Source organism: Solea senegalensis, linkage group LG3 (assembly GCF_019176455.1).
Source record: "Solea senegalensis isolate Sse05_10M linkage group LG3, IFAPA_SoseM_1, whole genome shotgun sequence".
NCBI classification, from domain to species: domain Eukaryota; kingdom Metazoa; phylum Chordata; class Actinopteri; order Pleuronectiformes; family Soleidae; genus Solea; species Solea senegalensis.
This window is the reverse complement of record NC_058023.1, coordinates 8,626,307-8,648,483: the sequence shown is the minus strand read 5'-3', so window position 1 is coordinate 8,648,483 and position 22,177 is coordinate 8,626,307. Positions and strand designations below refer to the sequence as shown.

Sequence of the window (22,177 nt, the reverse complement as noted above, 5' to 3'; positions counted from 1 at the left end):
CGCGCTTTGTGATCTTCATGCACAAAAATTGACTTCATTCATAAAAAAAACTGCATAATCGCACGCTTTGTTCTCATTGGTCAGTTTGGTTTGTTGCTGTGGGATGTTCCAAATGAGCTGTCGGGACCTTTCAACTTTCCTCTGGGGCAGCCCAAATTTCATACAGTGAGCACACGCTCGTTCTCATCTCCTTTCCCCTTCTCCATCTTCCTTTGGCAAAGTGCTGACAAAGCAGTTTTGCCTCTTCAGGCCAAAGCAATGGAACATTCCACTCTCACTCATGTGCACACACATTACAAAATCAACAATAATATACATATGTGGTATTTTTTATTCATATTTATATACTACATAATAAAATGTGACACAGATATTATACATATTGCTATAATATATACTTCTCATTATACCCTATTTTTTTCTGTTATTTATTTATGTGAATCTCTGTTGTTTTTGAATCTCACCCCCGGGGATTAATACGGTCTGATTATGATTCAAGGGAACCAAACATGACCTCGCCTTTCATCTGCCTCATCTTTCCTCGTCCTCTCCCTCAGTCTCTTCCTCTGTCTCACTCTTTTGTGCTTTTAATGTCAGCGTCAGCTCCAAAATGAGGAAATCAGCAGAAGTATAGCACAGTTGTTGTTGTTGTTAGCCTCAGGTCATACTCTATCCCCTAATCAGGGTCCAAAATTAGGCAAACGTTATTTAAAGTATACATTAGCGATGGACGTAATGAGGTCAGTGGCCATTGGTGGGTTGCTGACATAAACTAAGTGCAAGCGTCTCCTGTGACCACCTTAGAGAGGATCTCATTTCTCTTTTGCTGCATACGAGTGGCTTCTGTTTGCAATCACAATCTTTACAGAGCAAATGACAGTGAGCTATTTGTTCAGTAAATACAGTTAAATATCTTTATATTAATTAGTTAAAAATCTTTATATTAACTATATTAATTAATATCTTCTCATAAAGTGAGCGTGATAGTATTTACTGTACTCATGAATAGAGCTGCAACTAACGATTATTTTCATAATCGATTAATCATTTGGTCCATAAAATATCAGAAAACCTTAAAAAATGTTGATCGGTATTTGTCAAACCTGGAAATGATGATGTTCTCAAATGTCTTGTTTCGTCCACAAACCAAAATGATTGACTTTTAATGATTTCTTTGTTATCCAGAGCAAAGAAATGAAGACAATATTCACATTTTAAAAGCTGAAACAATCGGAAATCTTGTTTTAATCATGAAAAAAGCTTCAAACCGATTAATTGATTGTCAAAATAGTTTAATGTATTATTATTCAATTTAGTAATCGATTAATAATCGATTCATCTATTAATCGTTTCAGTTCTACTCATGAACGCGTATGCAGGACACTGCGGTTTTTCGTTAATGTGTTTTACCTGCAGCAGTTGTGTTGCCTCTTTCAAATTTATCGATAACACAACTCATTAGAGTCCCAGTGTCAGACAGGCTGCAGAACGCACACACACACACACACACACACACACACACACACACACGGCCCGACTCTGAGGGTACCACCACATTATCAATGCAGGAAACACCCAAGGAGCACCATGGGACTTCCATGCTGTGCATCAGCACACGTGACAACTACCATGAAAGTCTCCTGCAGTGTTTTTTTTTTTTTCTTGCAAACCATTTGCTACCATTTTTTTCTCTCTCTCCCTCTCTCTAACTGTCTTTCTTTGTTTCTCCCCCTCTCTCTCATCCACTCGTTATTTCTCCATATCAAATATGTGTCTCTCTCGCTGTGTAATCATATCCTTTACACCATAGGCTTCCAATCTAATGTCATGCATCGGTACTCTTTAATTAAACTGATTTGCAGAGAGTCCCTCCTCCAGTCTGCGCTCAATTCATTCACACACACACACGCACACACGCGTGCGCGCACAGGGGTGGCTACCTCATTTCCCTACGTTCTTGTTGGCAGCTCTGCAATCAACCGAAATGCCACGCAGGTCCCAAAATGTTCCTCCTAATTATTTTCCGATTTCATTCAAGCAGCTGTTCCCCATCCAGTGCAATCACTCTTTGAATGGCGACACCAAAGAGCGATGACTCCACAATAAAAACAGCCATCCAGAATGGAATGTTCTGAAAATTGGCACCTTAGTGTGGGCAGAGGAGACTAAATGTCACTGGCCATAGTTCGCCATTTGTCAGTGGGGAAATTGAATTGAGCGAGACGGGGGGGGGTTTCCTTACAGAGCAGAGAGTCGCTTCAGCTAATCATAGCAGCCATAGAAAAAAAAACACACACACAAGGTTTGTACAGTAGCTCCTGAGCTTCTGAGTCTAATTTGCTTTGCAGAGATAACAGAAAAACTCAAACAGTGCTTTTTTTTTTTTTTTGCTGTTTCTCTTTTTGTAATTTCCCTCTTTGCTCACCTGCTTATCTACCTCCACTTTCTCTCAGCGCTCTTGTCGCAGTTCAGAGGGATTCAATTTCCCTCCAGTTAATAAACTGCACTGTAATTATACAAGCAGTTTTAGTGAACTGGACAGGGATAATTCCCTTTATGTGCTCAGAGACGCGCCTCCGTGTAAAGCCCATGCGCGCACCATCTTGGGCCAGCGCAGTGAGCTCCTCTTACATCCGTCCATCTGTCATTTCACCTCTTTCATTCGTCCCTTTAGTCCCAGTTTTCTTCCTCCCTCTTCTATCGGCAGGTCAACCTGTCTGGCTCGCTGCTAGTGATTCATTTATAACCGTTGTGTGTCTCCATTATGCTGCAGCCGCGTGGAACACAACTCTGTGATAAAAGTTGGCACACGGACCTATGGACTTATGGAGTAAAGGATGGAAGGAACTGAGCACATGCACAAAAGGAGAAAAAGTGTATGTGCGATTCATGTACAGAGACATCCGGGTGCCAAATGACATTAAAGTCACTGGTGGATGCAAAAACAAAACAATCTTTGAATATCCTTGCTTATATACATTTGCCAGAGAGAAACTGACTAACTCGGGCCTCATTTTATCAAAAAGGGGAAAAAAAAGAAGTAAAGGCAATGACGCAAACGATGCAGATGCCAACTGCCGTAAATCACCAAAACTGAAAGGACAGCTGTGGTCTGCAAAAGAACGAGGAGGAGGAGGAGGAGGAGGAGGAGGCAGTAAAGCAACATCATGAATGCCAGCTGCCGTAAAAAAAAAAAAAAAAGAAAGGAGAAAGGAGAAAGAAAGAAAAGCAGGGGACAGAGCACAGCTTATAGATGACGGTGAGATTCAAGGAAGTCCACAGGGAGACCGTGATGCAAGATTACAGACGCCGTAAAACACCACAGAGGAACAAGAATGAGGAAAGAGATGAAGGAGCACTGAGTTTGGGCACAACGCTGAGGTGCACAAAGGAAAGAGAGAGAAAGAAAACAAGCAGGCAGTAATGCAACGCTACGAATGCCAACTGCAATAAAGCACCAAAGAAGAAAGGATGACTTACATGATGGAGACATAAGAGAAATGAAAGAATACGTTAAAATATCTGCAAATATGTGTATCAGTGATACACATATTAAATGTGATTTTCTTTTTTTATTCAAGCTTGGTTGCGGCACTAGGAGAAAACTGGATGTGGTCCCCTGTTAGAGTGTCCAATTAACCCGATCAGTGGGGATCCATGGGGGATTGGGCACCTTTCTCAGGGGCACCCCAGTCCTTGACCTGTTGGGATTCAAACTGGTAACCCTGGTTAACCAAGTTCCCTTTCTACTACGTCATGGGCTCGCCATTTGGGCTGACTAACTTCAGTTGTATTCCTTAAATCTTTTGTTTTATCATTTATTGAAAACATGCCGTTAGACCAGGGTGTACCCCACCTATCCTATGTCAGCTGAGATGTGGAGGATAAAGCAGGAGAATGGATGGATGGACGGATGTCATACTCATACTGTATTAAATATTTTACGGGATTCATCATTAATTATAACAAAAAAGTCCACATCTCATCAGCCTTCCTCTTAGAGGAAGTCAGAGGTTAAGGTCAGACACAGAGGGCATCTCTTGGAGGAGTATGGGATTCTTCTGAAGGTTGACGTTTGGCAGCAGGGTGGCTTAACGAGAGCTTACTCCAGATCATCTTCCAAAATCCTCAAGAGCCAGAGATTCTTGAGAGGAGCAACCCAGTCTCTGTGTACAGAGGAGTATGCAAAGTATCTGGCGAAAGGCTCACAGGCCCAGACCAACATGTAAAGCCATAATGAATATCGTCAGGCCAATCATTAGTGTCACGCAACAGGGAGGAAAAACAAGACTAATTGGTTCCTTCTGCGGTCCCAGGAGATTCGCTGTGTACATTACGATGCCTCCAACAGGGGTTGGGGGAGGGAGGCAGGTTTTCAATACCATGATGGGCTTAACACCTTCATTTTCTCTCTCACTTCCTCCCTCTTTTAAGTTTAATTGGAGGGAAGGTGATGTGAGCAGGAGGAGGGGGAGTTGGTGGTGGTGGTGGTGGTGGGAGGGAACCTCAGCCATTTTGTCTCTAATTGCATCCGTTGTGGGAGCAGTGCTTTTTTTTTTTTTTTAATTACCGTTAAGTTACAGTCCCTTTAGGCTGCGCTAGTATTGAGAGCTGAGAAACAGAGAAACGTGGCACTGGAAAGACTACATTTAAAAAGTGAATGAGAGCTTTGAACTTATGTCGCAATATTCTAGATTAAATATATTGATGAACACAAATTGGTGAATAAGTGCTCCGGTCTATTGGTCCCTAAAGTTATACTCACTAGATTGCCAAAAAGTCATTAAATCAATTCTTAATTCTGAAAAACTTTATTTGGACCTAGGGGGCTATTGGATGCCTCATAAAGGAGCCATAGAAGACATTTAAGAGCAGTTAAGAAAACACAAAACAAGTTCACTTCCAGATGCTACTGATTGAATGACTCATGGACAAGTGTGACCTACGTGAAGGAGAATCTCCACAAACCACACGTTAGATTTTAGTAACAGGTATGTTAAGCTAATAAGAGTTATCACCCTGCAATTAGCCAATGTGAATATTAAACACAGTTAGATGCAACGCAGCAGTGTAGACGTTTAATGGACGATTTTCTTTATTTGAAAACCCAATAAGAAAATGAGTTTCCCTGAAGTGAAAAAAAAAACCCTCAACAGATTCTATCAGATATTTGGACAATGGTCTTCATTAGAGTCTCTTGCTCCATGTCACGAAGTATTATGTGCAGAAGAGGAGGATGATGAGAGAGCAAATGATCTTATTGGGAACACATCTGCCTCCTGTGAAAGAAATCTAAAGCATTTAAATTATTCCAAATTATGCCTTGAATTATGTTAATGTACACGCACACTGCCGAATGCAAAACTGCAAAATGCCGTTGAAATATATTTTAAATGTTCAATGCCGTAGAAATAAACGTGGACTGAAATCTGGTCATTGCTGAACAAGGTAAGGTCAGCACGTTTCCTGCTCTTTCACTATAAGGAAGAGCAAACAGGAATAAACACACCGAAAACTGCTGATTCTCAAAGCAATTGTCTTGTTGATTCTCCACACACTATTAAATCCCACGAAAAACAAATCTAACAAATAAATAGTGTGCGTCTAGAGCAGGTTGCCAGGAAATATTTAGCATGTATATTTATTCATTTCCTTCTGTCTAGCAAAGGACAGGAACCTGGCAGCGCCGCGTAGGCAATAAAAACTACTTCTGCTTTTGGCGAGATTACAGTAGCACAGCAAAAAGCCTGCTTGGATCTACAGTATATATTCAGACAATCATTGTGTGAGTCCACAGAGTCATTGTCAGTGGACAACCTCCAGGCTGTACATCATGTTGACATTACAGATTACAGTCTGGGTGCAGCAGTCTCAGGCTCCCACAAAGCACTTGCTCCAAGTGTCCAAGGCTGTAAGCATAACCTGTGAGTGCCCTTTAATTGAACGCCAGTCCCTTTTTAAATCACATCCGCTGAGCGTAACATGATGTCAGCGTTGGAGACGTCTTCATCTTCAGCCTCACGTGTACTGAGCAGCTTGCAGTTCATGTTACAAGGCGCTACCAGACTGAAACGACGCATATCCCATAGTTTTTCTGTCATTAATGTGATCTGGATGTTTTGGATCTGTGGATTTTAGTTTGTGGGTCCTAAATCAGAAGTGCAGCAAAGCAGAGTGTAAGCTTCTGTCTCTGAATGTTCCCCCATCATGGGGGATCAATCTACCTGTAGTGGCCAACTTAAACGTATTAGCTTATTAGCTCAGACACCAAGGCACAGAAAAGCCAAGTTACCATTTCCATCCAAATATCCAAATATCCCAAATGAAAATATTCCTTTGATGTTCCAAACTGTAGATGACTGTCACTGTCAAAAAACCTTTTCACACCAAACCTAACACAGCTTCTAACACACAAAGTTTTGGGCCAGGAATGTGTGATCAATCAATGTTTGCTAGCATAATAGCTACCTATCCATTTATCCGGCTACCATAGCTATGAAAGATATCAAAGATCCTCTTCGCCCATTATCTAATAATATCAAAGTCCACATTACCATTGTATTACCTTGCACCTTTTAAAGCATGTAACGCTGCAGTGATCAGTTAAACTAAATCTAAACCAAAGTACCACAATATTGGCTCCTATACTACCATAATGTCATCTTTAAATAGTTGTATCTTGCATACAGTAGCTCCTGCTTCAATGGTGAGTTGATGTTTTCTGTTTTCATGCATGCTTGCTATTGGAGAGAACATAATGTGTGAACTGTTGCATGTGATCTGCTATGAAACCGATTTGAATAAGAGTTTAACATACTGTAGTAGCTGGTGATATGAACGCACACTGGACGTGGCATAATCCAGCTCTCCGGTCTCTCCAGTGGTGAAGTGAGCTGCGTGGCTCTGCCAGGACCTCACTGCAAGGACCTCACAGCAAAAATATACAGTTCCATATGTCCCAAACACAGCATGTCAAGTTTTGGGGGTGTTTTTCTTAGAGTTTTTAAAGACAAAACCTTTAGAAAACTTAGCAGAAGCCAGAGGTTAAGGTCAGCCACTCATTTTCAGTTTTCCACATTCTAATTCAAGGTGCATTAGCCTCTGTTTCCGTGTTTGCCAGCCAGTGTTTTCTGCGAGCGACTCAAACACTGCACACAAACACTGGTCCCACCGCTTCACTCGCTAAACTTCACACACGCTTTAATCTAAACTGTGATTCACACTCACTCCAACTTCCGACAGTAATCTAACATTTATACTTCCGCTGAAAAGCCTCGCATACGGCCCCGAGGGTGTGTGTGTGTGTGTGTGTGAGCTGTTTAATATTTGAAGCGGCTGTGTCCAAGGCTTGAGTGTTCACTTTACCTTAACATGTAGTGGGGAGGAGAGGAGCTCGACACGTCAGAGCCGCGTCCAGCTTATACTGCGTAATTCTCTGGGCTTTGAAGTGGCTTTATGTTCGGATCCAGATCTGAAATTCCATTTACTCTGAATGTCAGCCGTAATATTTTTTCACTCTGATTATCACGTCTGAAAGGCTAAGCAAATCTGACAGCGTAATGAGGTCTTGTTTCCAAACTCGTGAACATGTAGGCGGGTTTTTTCGTTTACAAATTTGACCCGTCACTTCAAAGCCAAATGACAAAAATAACCACTTTCTACTAAAATATCCGAAATACTTCTGAGCAACAAAGAATGTCTCTCTCAAAGTAAAACGTGGAGAACATAGGTTGTCACTTCATCAGTATTTAAATACTGCAAAATCCTAGATTTACAGAGCAGATACAGTCAATCCATTCATACATTTATGAATGAATGAAAATATTATGTGGCTGTAATTACAGACAGGGGCCTGATGTCTTTAGCAGCTTCTGTTTTGGTAGCGGGTCTGCGGCTCACACTTGGCTGCCTGTCAGAACCAGTGGACTCTGTGTATAAATGTGCAGCGTTCAAAATGGGTTGTTCACAGCTCTAAGTCAACATTCCCCACGATATTCAGGACATAGGAGTTTTGGGTGACCCGTACAGTGAACTGAACTGAGCAAGTGTTTCCATGAAATTCAAGAAAACAAAATTATAATTTGACTGGTCTGTTGGACTTTCATTGCAGTGATAAAACCTAAAATTCCAGGTGAATTTGACTGTGAATGAGTTAAGAAACTCATCACTTACATGAAAATATAAATACATTGTGACTGTGGCTGCAATTCATCACAAAATAATCAAAATTGCAATATGCCCCAGTACAATACTTCAATCAAATTGGACACAGATATAAAAAAAAGACATAATAAAATACAATATTCTATTGTGCACTATTATTAGTGACATCATCTAATGAATGTCTCTCTGTGGGAAGTAGAACAAACAGGCCTTCATTAGCATTTCAACCATTAGACATTAAATCCCTCCTCGTAATAAAACTTGACTGCACATTAATGCAAGAGTGTGTCGCAGACGCTGACTAATGTAGAGATACCGTCATTGAGGACATCGCTAAGAGCCTCCATATGCAAATGGGGAGAAACTGAGATGACAGTGTGTATGTGTGTCATATAGATGGGACATAATCTTATATTGATAACTTATCTCGGCCAGCAGATGTGCCCGATTTGGAATATATATATATATATATATATATATATATATATATATATATATATATATGGAGTGTGCCTTCTCCTTCTCTCTAGACGCACACAATTACACAAAATCTGTGTCTCTCCATCTCTCTGTAACATGGTGCTCTGATTAACACATTCTTTTTTAATGGCCTCTTCATATGTCTAGTTATCTTTCCCTAAAGCTCCGGCGCTGCACACAGCCTATGCTATGTACGTGTGTGTGTGTGTTTACATGTCTGCAAGGACACATGTTGGTTCAATTTCGACCTTGTGAGGACATTTTAGCTGGCACCAAGACTTTAAAGGGTTAAAGGTCAATGTCAATCAATAACTCTAACGAGACAATATTAAAGAACTGTAATGGATATTGTTTGAGTTACTATTTTAAAGTGGACATTGTGAAGAGTCATTCAAAACAATATGTGATTTACAATGAAGACTTACAATGACAGTGCATTATTTTGTCAGGAAAAAGCCAAATGTGGCATTAAGAATTGTGATTATGTGTGAAGGTGCCAAAATGATAGAAAGTGGGAAAAAGAAGAAAATAATCTGACATTAGGAATATTTGAAGAAAAGCATTGAGGGTAAAATGTAATTTTCATGAGGAAAACCCCCTGAAAAATGATATTGCCACTGAAAATACACAATGGTTGGATTATATTATACTGAAAAATGTTATTATGGTAATAACTTTATGTCACAAATACAGTTGTCATGGTTTAATCACACTTGCGATCCGTATAATCAGTATACATGTGGCACAATATAGAAGATATTTCTGTTCTTTGGATTAACTGGTCCTATAACACTTCATAGTTAGGGTTTAGAATTGGGTTTTTTGGGTGTAATGGTTAGGGTAAGGGTCACAGGGGTCACTGAGAATGCTGTACAAGCATTCGTGTGTCAATTATTTGCATCGTGTTTTGTATTAAAACAGAAACTCCACCCTCAGCATCTCTCTGTCCCCCTCTGAAACTCAGAGTGAATAGGGAGATGGCGTGATTAGCGGAGACAAGGACAGACTGAAGTCCGACCTCTATTCAGAGGTCACCGGGAGGATGGAGAGAGGGAGATACAGAGATATACATACAGTGTACAATGTAATGTCACAAGCAAAGGGATCTAGGTCAAAAAGACATGCATATCTGTGAATGAAGGGGGACTCACTTCCTGTTCTTTTAAAACCACAGGTGTCTTCGGGTCACTGCACTGGGCACGAATTGGATGCACCAGTCCATTCTGGTTTGCAGCTGGGTGTCTCTTTGACAAAGTGAGAGCCAGTAGAGAGTATTGACTTTTCGTCAGCTCTTGTAGAACCGCAGAGTTTTGGATGGCTTTAACTTTGAACTGCTTTAATATCAGGAAACATCTACCTCAGGTTTGGACATGCACGAGCACAGCGTGCAGCTGTGTGTGTGTGTGTGTGTGTGTGTGTGTGTGTAGGGAGGTGGGTGGATGAAAGAGAGGACATCAGAGGGTTGGGAGCAGCAGGGGAGATGGACTGATCGAGAGAAGAGAGAGAGGAAAGATGGAGGGACATGGGGAAAGATGAAACTACCTGCATTGCTCGATTATATCAAGAAAGGGAGATGAGGATATAAGTTTTGATTCATACAGTAGCAGCTGTCCTCTTAGGGACTTGCACTAACTATCATTTGGACAGCCTAAAAAAAGGTAGCACTGACCTGAACCATAACTAGTCTCGCCTTAACCATAATACCACAATTCAAAGCGTAGCCCTAAACTAAACCCTTTAACACCTAACCCTCAAAATATCCGCCTGGACTTTTTTTGTTTACTTATTTTAACCATAAACGGACCAGAAAGTGTCCTGTGAGTAAGTGATGTTGCCCATTTTCCCAGAATAACCTCCAATATATGGCAGTTATTGACACTTTACTGCACGTTAAAATAAAGTTTTAACAATTTAAAATGAAGAAATGTTTATGTAGAAAAAAACTAAATCTAATTGTACACAAACAGCAGATTGTGTGTGAGCTAAATTTGAACAAGATAAACTATATTTACAATCACACACACACACACACACAGTATATGAATTGTTAATGACAGCAGCAGTTTCATTTTAGACGCATAAATAGACGTGCGTGGATGTGAGCTGTGATAGCATGTAATACATTTAAACGTCTTAATATAACATACTTCTGGACAAATCTGGATCTTACAGCACAGTCTCCCATAAGAAGATTGCTGCTGTTTCAGTTTCCGAATGCATTTATACGTTCTGTACATAGACACAAAAAGATGCAATTAACTTGTCAACATTTGTACAGTGTACAAATCTCTCTTTGATATAGTGCTAAGATGGAGTCAATGTCACTGTGGAACGAGCGGCCAAAGCCACCACTGCCTGATGAGATGTGTGTGAAAAGTGTAAATGAATTGCAGACAGCTCCATCGAATCAGCAGCTCTCTGAATCCCGCTTGTTCTCCGTCACGTCCACATCTTCAGCCCCTGAACTGCTCTACATCTCCGGCATCTCATCACGACGCCACACCTGCATCTCCCAACAAGGACCTTGGTACCTTTTCACGAATATCGCTGTTTGTGGTCTGACGAAAGCAGCGTCTTCACGTTAAAAAACTGATCTTCTGTTGACATGTTGAGCCCTGATTTAAGAGTGTGACATGAATTTGTGATGAGAACTGACTTGAATTACTTATATATCATCTGGTTTCATTATAGGGATTTAATGGTGCTGCCCTCCATCTCACCATGTCCTTAAATGGATTACATGACACGCACTGAACATGAATACATATGATAAAACATCTATTTATGCATTGAAAATGAACTAAAGGCGAGAGCCATAGATGTTCTCTAGATATGAGTCATCACAGTAGACAGCATCGTGGGTTTGAATCTGTCTTGTGACCTTTGTGAATGTCAGCACCCGACTGCCGCTCCGTCCCGTCTCTAACCACTTCAAAAGTCTAATAAAGCTGAAATGGTTTAAAAATAATGATGATAAATATCTGGGAATGGCTGTCCTTCATGGCCCGACGGCCTTAAGGGGCTTAAAATGTCTGAACTCGTGAGGATTTCAATCAGGACTTCCTCCCAGCTCTGACTTTCTGTCTTCTGCCCTTCATCTGGTGGCAGCACAAAACCCTGAGCTCTCTAATTTGACATAAATTGATGAGAATTATTTTAACTAACTCCCCACCATCGTACAGTATTTCCATTTTGAGGATATTAAGGAGGACTTCCAGTGGCTGTGGTCAATACCAGTGAGCCCTATATGCAAAAAGTAGGCGTATCTGGCGCTGCACACAGCCTATGCTATGTACGTGTGTGTGTGTTTACATGTCTGCAAGGACACATGTTGGTTTAATTTTGACCTTTGAGGACATTTTAGCTGGCACCATGACTTTAAAGGGTTAAAGGTCAATTTGAAATATGTCAGTCAGTCAGTCAGTCATCATCTAACCGCTTTATCCTCCACCAGAGGGTCGCGGGGGGTGCTGTGCCAATCTCAGCTACATCGGGCGATAGGCGGGGTACACCCTGGACAGTTCGCCAGTCCATCGCAGGGCCACACACAGATAGAGACAAACAACCATTCACTCTCACACTCACTCCTACGGTCAATTTAGAGTGTCCAAATTACCTATTCCCCACATTGCATGTTTTTGGACTGTGGGAGGAAGCCGGAGGACCCAGAGAGAACCCACGCACACACGGGGAGAACATGCGAACTCCATGCAGAAAGGCCCTTGTTCCAACCGGGGCTCGAACCCGGGTCTTCTCGCTGCAAGGCGAGAGTGCTAACCACTATACCACCGTGTGGCCCGTGCGAAAGAGTGTCATACATTATTAAGCAGCCGGATGATACACAATGGTACAAATCATTTGAAATATGTGCAAAATACAATTTATCCCTCATAAAACTTTTAAAATGATGGATGCAAAGAGAGTAAATACTGATGCTGTGGCTGAGTAAATATCAAAACTTCAACTGAAAATGCAGAGATGCTGTGCCCGCTGTGTATGTAGTCTGAATGTTTTGAGTCAAACTCACTGCTGCTGCCACAATATAAGTTTTATCATATCAAAAGAAAAAGCTTTTCATTGAATTTGTACCAGAGTTATAACACAAGATGTGTATGAAATTTGAATGACTGTAAACAGTGTCATGATGACAATACAAGAGATCCACAGATCAAAGGAACACTGTATGATCATATCTCCTATCATTACTTTATGTGACTTCCCTGGTTCCATGCAAAGTTCTATTTTATTGCATATTGAACACAACACTGTCTGAAGGAGGAGCTATGAATCACACAGGTCCATCCTTCGAGAAGAAGAGGCAATATCGAGAATTTTCTGTGGCTACTTTCCAGGAGTTCCACGCTCCACAGTCAAGGAAGAGAAGGAGGAGGAGGAGCGTGTATGCAGAGGATCCTACTCTTGTGGTCCATGTCCAGTTACAAAAGAGGGAAGATACTATTTACATCAGTCCTCTAAAGACATGTGTGGGAGCAGATGGAGGACAAAAAAGGCGCCATAGAAACATTTCATCGGGCAGTAAAAGTGTCCAAGAGTTCCATGCTCCACAAACAAAGAGAATGAGGACGAGCTTCTCGGATTCGTCACCCGTTCGGTCACAGAGGAGGGAGGAGAACGCCTCAACACTGCATCGTGACACCAAGACCTTGGACAGCATACGGCTAAAGCAGGTACACCAGGAGTCCAAGTACTCTCTGTTCTCAGAGGCCCAAAACAGACCACATAAACCATCTAGACTATCCAATGCAAAGAAATACAGGCTTCGTACGAGAAGACGAAGGCATGCCCGTGAAGGATTAAGGTACTCGGTGTTACAAAGTAACACCAGCATCGCAGACAACAGGGAAAGACAGGAGGAGGACAACAGTGAGACAAAACAAGTAACCAAGATCTGGATCATCGGGTCAGGTTACATTTGGTATGGGGAGAAAGCGGCGTGTGAAATATTTGGGGAAAACATGGGACTCAACGCCAAAGTTGAGTGGTTTGGTTCAAAAGGCATGCGCTGGAGTGGTATCCTGTCCCATTTTTATCGCAAGTTGTCCTCAATGAGTCCCCCGAACATTTTGGTTGTCCATGCTGGCGGCAGCGATCTGGGACAGGTCTCTGCCGACAAACTTGCAGGTAGATGATATTTTTATTTCAAACTTAAAAAATTAAAATCTGCATTATGTGTGGACTTCAGGGGCCAACTCCTTCAGAGGACGCAAAGGCTGGACTGGGATGAGATGATCTGGCCTCGCGAGAGTGCTGCAGCTGGATGTATTAGAGATTAGTAACAGCACTAATTGTGACACGAAAGGTTTAAAGCCATTTGTTAGATAAATATAGTTTTATAAAGTGTGGTTTTTTTAGACATTCTGTAAAGGTTGGCTGCCATTTTCTCCCGTGGCGCGCATTTAATTCGAGGATAGGCTGAGTCAAAACAAATGGCCTCTGGAGAACTCGTCCAAATGGGACAGAAGAGTTGCGGGGCAGGGATGCGATCAGCCTTCAAATGCAGCCTCTGAAGAAGCAACCCCTAAATTGAGACACAGCGCCATTTCCAATATTCTTTTTCCTCATTAATCTTCCTTTCACATATAGGTGCGATGCAGAAGGACTTAATGCAGCTCCGCAAAGAGTTTCCGTCAATGACAATTGCATTTTCCTGCATCAATGAGCAGAGAGTATGGCACTATGGTCAGCCGTGGAAAATGGAAAAGGACAGGAAGATGGTCAACTCCGTGATGACAAGGGCCGTTCACATGTTTGGTGGAGAAGTTATTGAACATCCCGACCTGCGGTTTTACAAAAAGTCATTGTATCTAAGAGATGGCGTGCACTTCACCGAAAAAGGAAACAGAGTCTTTCTGTCCAGCATCCACGATGTCCTAAAGAAGATTCTCAACGCATCTCCAGGAATCTCCCTGAAATTCTCTCGCCTGAGTCTGTAAATGTACTCATACTGTGTCCCATCATCAGTATCATCTTTAACCCCAAACAAGCTGGTGAGGTAGCCTTGCAATTGTGGTCAGTCTCCATATTACGGCAGATGAATCAGCATATAGAGATGAGGTGCAGAAGTTGTTTGAGTGGTATTTACTCAACACCAACAATACTAAATAGTTGGCCACTTCAGTCAGGAGGCATCAATGGTGACTCCACCTTGAGGTTCTCAGAAGACCTCTGTTGCTCAGCAAACTGTTGCAATCGACATACATTTGCTGAAATTGCTCAGGAAAACAAAAGCAGAAGCTGTTAAGATTGATTGACTGATTGTGATGCCATTTCCTGGATCTGCAGTAAGAAGCTTTTGACGCTTTTGTTCAAAATATAAGTACTATATACATATACATAAAAGTTTATGTTAATGTGTAGCCTGGTTGAAATCCAGACCTGCATTGGTGCATTCAGAAGTGCTTTCTCTAGCTCATTAATAGTATTTCTCATGTTGGATTTGAATTGCATTGTTTTTAGAAGTCCTCCTTATTTCATTGAATGGTTCAATGGCATTAAATGCGTTATATTGCATTCTCCTACACGTCTCTGTTGCTTTTGACTCCCACACCAATCTTCACAGCACTCAACCTGACCAGCACTACTCGTCACATGTGGAGACCATTGTTCTAGACCATACCTTGTCAAGCAAGGTGTACCACAGGGCTCTGTGCTTGGACCCCTCCTCTTTACCTGATCCACTTTGATCAGATAAATCCACTACAAGGGTCTAAACAGCTTTGTCAGCACCAAAACCATCAACTCAACTCCCCAATAGTCTATTACTTTGACTACTTATTGTAGTTATTGTAGTTGGGAAAGTGAGTGGGTTTGGAGGTTCTGTCCTCTTTGACTGCTTTCTGTAACTATTGTTGTCAAATAATTGGGTGTATGTTTTACAGCATTGATATTAATAGTAAGAATGGAAAAGTAAAGTTAGTGTGTCATTTGCAAGATGTTGTATAAATTTCTTTCTCACGTATTGACAGAACAAGATACTTTAAACATGATGCTGAGGGCACTACAGACAAGCAGTAAAGAGGGTTCGACTTTTTAAACAGTAGGATACTTCAACTGTAACATTTCAGTGAATCCTCAGTAAAGAGTGCATTGTGTTGATGCTGAAACAGACTATAGGATGACACCTCGACAAACAGATGGAAGTATAATAATCAGCGATAGTCGCAGTGTCATCAGCTTCACGTGCTTTGACAGATTTCACTGACTAAAAAGTGAGTTATTCACTTTTTAGTCAGTGAATCATAGATCATAGATCTTCATTTTACTCTCATTCTTTTCCCCATCTGTATTCTTGTTTTTTCATCCACCCTTCTCCCCCCCCATTGCTGCCCAGTCATCAGAAATGAGGCATTGGGTATAGCTGAAGGGTTCAGGGTGACTGTTATGGTTGAAATTCTTAATAATCAAAATTAATCCTACTCTTTATTAAGGTCACCCCATAATTAACATAAAATGAATGTGGGATTATCAGCACACAAATCCAAATCTTGCATAAACATGCACACACGACACTGTGCCTTTGAGCTGTATGTCGGTAACAAACTCCATTTCATTTTGTCCATTTAATTCCACAGTATGACCATGAGCATCAAAAGCTTCCCTGAGTTAAAGAATTAGACAAAACAAAAAACTCTGAATCTGTGATATCTCTCAACATTGATTAAGGGACTGGGAGGTGCGAGTGTTTGTGGGGTTTATGTCCTGATGGAAAAACACACTTCCCTCCGCTGCCACCGTTTGACAAACCTTGGGCAGATCCAAAGCCGTGTTTGCTTTAAAGGCAGAGAGTCACAAGGGAAATCACTGTTATACGTCAGTTACTCTTGATAATGTAAAAATCCAACCCATCACAATCATGTACCTGATGATATCCGTAATGACCTTCCTTTTTTGTGCATTTCCATCAAGACTGACAGTCTTGCTAAACTGTTCTTAACACACTGCACACCGTCTGTGAGTGTGTGTCCATTTATACTCTCATTTTAATAACATTTTAACATTCTGCCTCAGGTATGACTCAAGGCAATTTCTCTCTCCACACTACATAACTTTGTGTGTGTGTGTGTGTTTGCGTGCGCTCTGTATATCACTAGTCTTGCTTGTCCTTGTGTCCAAGCAGTATTTGTCTTTGAATGTTTCGGATCACAGCATCATTACCAAACAGTGCTGGACAGAGGCGGAGTCACATTAAAGGTCAACACCAGTCTCCCTTTAGTGTGTGTGTTTCTGTTGCTCTGCTCTCCACTGCACCGTGGCAGATGTGTTAAGCAGCACATGGCCTGGAGTGTGTTCCTGGGTTTAATTTGAGATTAACACTCAGGATATTACAGATTACCACACTCCACGTTTGACCTTTGGTGTCTTGTCAGCCTGGGATGGATAGATGAGCTTTTTTTTTATCTTGTAGTAGTTACATAGACTCAGTCTGGCGGTTGAGGCCACAGCCTCCAATGAAAGACTTCCCAAACATGGGGGGAGGATTTTATAGTTCTGGTTCTGGCTCTGGTGCCGTTCTGGGGTCTGAGACCCTCCCAAAGTGGGAGGACGTTACTGAGGCGGAAGTAAACACAACACGGGCAAAATCTCCAGACTTCCTCTACTTCCTGCTCATCTTCACAACCAGAATATGACACGGCCACTGATGACGTCAGGGTTCGCGAGGAAGAACTACTAGTTTACCTCAACTCATGTGGATCCAACAACCTGAAACTGGGCCTACAGAGTCTAAATACCTGGATTTTAGCACAAGTCAGTCAGAATTGAGGAAGCTTCTTGATTGAGAGGTGAAACATCATCAACTCAAGAAAGTCCGTTTAGCGACAGCCAACTACTGAAGATAATTATGACCTGGAAGACTGAGAACTTTCATGGACATGGTGGCGCACGGCGAGAACATATAAATATCATACTAAAGCCACAAAAAACTTGTTTAATACATATTTATACAAACATACTTATAGCATATATATTTCAATAAACCTTCCTTACACAATGTAAAATTCTGTAAAGATTTAATTGAGTGGCATCATATTTTTTAGAGGCGATGTAAAGGCTCTGTAAGTATCATATAAGTTACACGCACACACGCACACACACATCCTCCACTGTCAACCAAGGGCCGACTGCCAGCTGCCCCCGTACTTCTCTGTCCTCATCCATATTTGATGCGTCTCATTAAAACTTGAGTGTGGAAACGCTACAGCATTCTGACATTCCTTCTGATCCGCTGTTTAGTCTCCCTCAGCACTTGGCAGTGGGAGAGCCCCCCCCCCACACACACACACACAGTCACGTGTGCGCACAGCCTGCAAAGAGGAAACGAATCCCAACACAAACACGAGGTCAGACAAAGACGCATCAGTGTATCTCCGGAGCAGCGGCGGATGAAAATGCCTGATTGGCTTCCTGAAGCAAACAGTGGTCTGATGCCACAGAGTGCACTGAGTAAATGACGACAGTTGGTATTTGAGAGCGGGGTAAACAGACGACGGGCGATGGTTCATTAAACTTTCAGCAACAGGACGAACATGTTCCCGCTTGTTTCTTGAGCGCTCGCCTTGTACTCAAAATACTGACGTTTTTTTAGACTGTACATTGTGTGTTTTGCTCTCGCTCGACTGCAATGAAAACAACAAATGATAATTATAATATTTAATGTTTTCTTCAGGCAAGATAGATTGAGCTCTCTCCTCAACTTCCTCCTCTGCAGAGTTGTTTTCTGTCACACAAGTGAAGAAGAACCTCACTCACTGGAGGGAAATAAGAGTGACTTCTCGACTTAAGCCTTTTGTTAAGTGGGCTTTCTGATGTTTAAAAAAACCCCTGCATATTCCCATTAGCTTTGGTGAAAAAGATGAGTAACATAGGCAGTTAGTGGACCACATTAATTCCACCCTAACTGCTAAGAAAAGAAACCGCTTCACACCTTTAAAATGCACATATCCCACTACTGCTTAATTAACTGACGCAGTGGGGCATGGGAGGTTTAAATGTGTAAACCTCTAACTTTGTCTGTTTGCCTGCTTTTGTGCGATAGGCAGCTGCTGTAAACACTCACAGACACAAAAAGCAACAGCGGGTCTCCATGAAACATGCTCTTTTTTTTGCACACAGAGGCCCCATCAATCCAGCTGAAAGCCACAGTCTCTCTCACACACACACACATGTAAGCGCACACACTGTTTGACTATTTCACAGTGCAAATATCAAGACCTGGTGTTTAGTCGATGTGCACGCTCGTAGGTAAGGTTGGGCATCAGTATGCATGCGCTAACGCACGTTTAACCCCATGTTTGCTCTGCAGAGCCGCAGCTGAAGGGCATCGTCACACGGCTCTACTGCAGACACGGCTTCTACCTCCAGATGCTGCCGGATGGCACCATGGAAGGCACAAAGGACGAAAGCAGCTCCTTCTGTAAGTGAACAGTCCGAAACACACACACACACAAATGTTGTCACTTAGTCTGATGAAGGTGTGCGTTTCATGGCTCGGTGAGCACACGCATCGCTGGGATTTTCCCCTCGCGTTCATGCCAAGGGACATTTAAAAAGGACACTTCCTGGCAGAGCAGCCATATATCTGATTATCACAGCAGCACATGACTGCAAAGCAACACAGGTTGGATTCACACTAGGATCAGTCAGGCTGAAAATGTGCGCACACTTGGCGAGGTGAATGCCGGCGAAATGGGATTTGTTCAGGGTGCGCAATAAATCACAGCAGCTCCCTGGCAAGGATGAACCTTTTTCAGACACGTGTTTTTTTAATTGTTTTGCTTCCAATTATTCTGACCTTTATGTTACAAGCTCCGTGTGTTTATGAATAAGTCATTTGTGTGAGTGTATGATCGCAGTGTGTCTAAATCCTGCTGTCTGTTATTATAAGACTATTACATCTCCATGACTCCTGATAAAATGTCAGCGTCGCCTTATCTTTTACCTCCTAGTCTTTTTTCTTGGAGTCACTCTAGTAGATTGAAAGTGCTAATGCAATGTATGACATATAACGCCCTAAACTAAAAGACATACAAATATGAAAAGAACTGTAATAGAATATTTCTTTCACATGCCTCACACTATCACCCAGGTGATTACTGAGCGAAAACATCATATCTCATGCTACCACAGAGTCCCTGCAGACTCTCTCCACAACTCTCTCACAGATCAATATTGTGTTATATGATATTTCTTCTGTCAGAGCACCAGTTTAGATGAAAAACACAGCATTAGCGCAATTTAGGATCCCCCCCCCAAAAAAAAAACACATTTCGTTTCTCAGTCGTGGTTCCCTGTGTGAGATCTTTTTGTCAGCCAGGTTAGAATAACCTGAATTTAACTTTGGGATATTTATCGTGTATATTCTCCCTTGGTATTTGTCTTTGAAAGAAAAATCAGTGGCGTGTTTTATGAAACCCGGACGCTGGAAAATGCTTACCAATTGCAAAACCTGCACTTGTGCAAAGAGTTCTTGTAAAATTTGGCGGAGGAAAACTTTAGAGTAATGGTGGAAAACTTGAGAGAGGGAGCAGGTATGTGGCCCCCGGGGTTTGAATCCTCTAATCACATCTGTTTGGTTAAATGAGGCCTGCAGAATCTCTAAATAGCTTCACCATAACTGATCAGACCTGCTGCTCTCTTACGTAACAACACATCCACACTGGACATCTAACATCCTCAAAAATGTCCGTACTTATTTCTGGGTTGCGGTATTAAACGTCAGTCAGCGCGGGACTCAAAATGTTTGTGTGACTCACAGTTGATTTTATAGCGACTATAATTCCATCAATCCCAGGATGGAGTTTAATGCTGCCCTGGACTCCTCGTCTTCCCAGGAGACAAGTGTGAGGCGGGTTTTGACAGGCACACCCTGTGAAACTCATGAATTGAGCACTTTTTATTGAGTCGGATAATTTATTCATCCGCGGAGGAATTGCTGAGTGATTGACATCATTGTAAATGAGCATCAATCAGCAGCACAATCATCTACCTGGCTGCACAGAATATTGAAAGAGTCGGGGAAAAAAGGCTGTGTGAGCATGTGCGTGTGTTTGGATGTGTAAGGGAAGCTGTCACTTTAGCTTCAGTATCGTCTCCCCGGGAAAAGACACTTACTATATAATGCAAACTGGCCATAAAAAACAGACAGCTTTCATTGACACTCTAGTTTCTCTTCCCCCTAAAACAAATTTTCTCTGTTTTATCAACAAAATCAACCAAGTGGTTCTTAATATTGTCAAAATGTATTGTGACATCTGGAGCCACTGAGCCATAAAAAAACTAAAAGCAAACCGGGGGTTCTTCCTTCTCTGTCTTATATATTATATATTATATTATTCCTCACCCAAGAGGTGTTTTTGACTAAATGTAACAAACGAAAGGATATGCCGTTTGGAAGCAAAGCATCAGCTGCAATATAAAGTAGGTAATGACTTGAATCACGCTCCGTGGATGAGAGCCACAACCTATAGTCTCTCTCTGGCCTCTAGCGTTTCAATTTTAATCCACTTTTATATAAACAGCACCAAAGCACGACACGCGCTATCCCGAAGCACATTGCAATCAAAGTAACACGATAATTATAATAGAGAAACTCTATATATACGTATATGCATTGAGTTCTACCATTTTAGTGGAGCAGTCAATGATAATAATAAACAGTCCATGGCCAAGAGGATATATATATATATATATATATATATATATATATATATATATATATATATGTATGTATATGTATATATATATATATATATAAAGTGTAAAATATAAAAATACAAAAGAAAAAGAAAACATAAGGACAGGTCAAATTCACTAATTACTAATTGGTGTGTGTGCAAAAATGACTAATTCTATAATATAATATATTATAATATAGGTCACGTGTCTTCAACATAACTCAAGCAATTTCCAGTCATCTATACTGCAAACTACAGAAGAACTGAACTGTTATTGGCATGGACCAGGATGCATCAGGGCAACAGACCAAAACCTGGTCTTATTATTGAAAAATAACCTCATTTCTGTTTCAATCGATTATGGCCGGCCCCAAACGATTATTACAAAACACTTTTAATGTTGTTTGACTTCCCGTCTCGCGCTTGTCCTGCAGCAAAAATAGAACACAGGCATTCAGTGGAATCCCTGGGTAAAAATATATACAATACACAATAAATGATAGATATTTGAAGGTAAATTCAAAATTGTTTTTTTACACATGCAATAAATTCCATTTGATCAAGTTCAAGTGGATAAGTAATCGTTTGAAATAATCCCTGCTCATGGTAATAGAAATCTCAAGCAGGTTTGTAATTTGGGAGTAATCCGTGAGCTCATGATACGGTACGACTTTATAAATAGCTTTGTGTTATGGAAATGGTTTCGTATGATCACGGTATGACCACTTCCATTTGTAAGTACAAGGTTTGTGGTTGTGTTTGTGCTCCCTCTGCTACTCTCTCACCACACATTATCAGGTGCACTCACTTTTCCTGTTCTCTCGTCAGGGAGGCTGAACATT

General features: G+C 41.4%; 1 protein-coding gene across 1 annotated transcript in view; it reads left to right on the top strand.

Moving 5' to 3' along the window:
* The window catches only part of fgf11a (fibroblast growth factor 11a), a 64,872-nt gene that overhangs the window by 16,287 nt on the left and 26,408 nt on the right, over positions 1-22,177 (top strand). Inside the window, exon 3 of the mRNA XM_044020796.1 lies at positions 18,965-19,075. Within this exon, the coding sequence (XP_043876731.1) occupies positions 18,965-19,075 (111 nt within the window). The remainder of the gene's footprint in view (positions 1-18,964; positions 19,076-22,177) is intronic.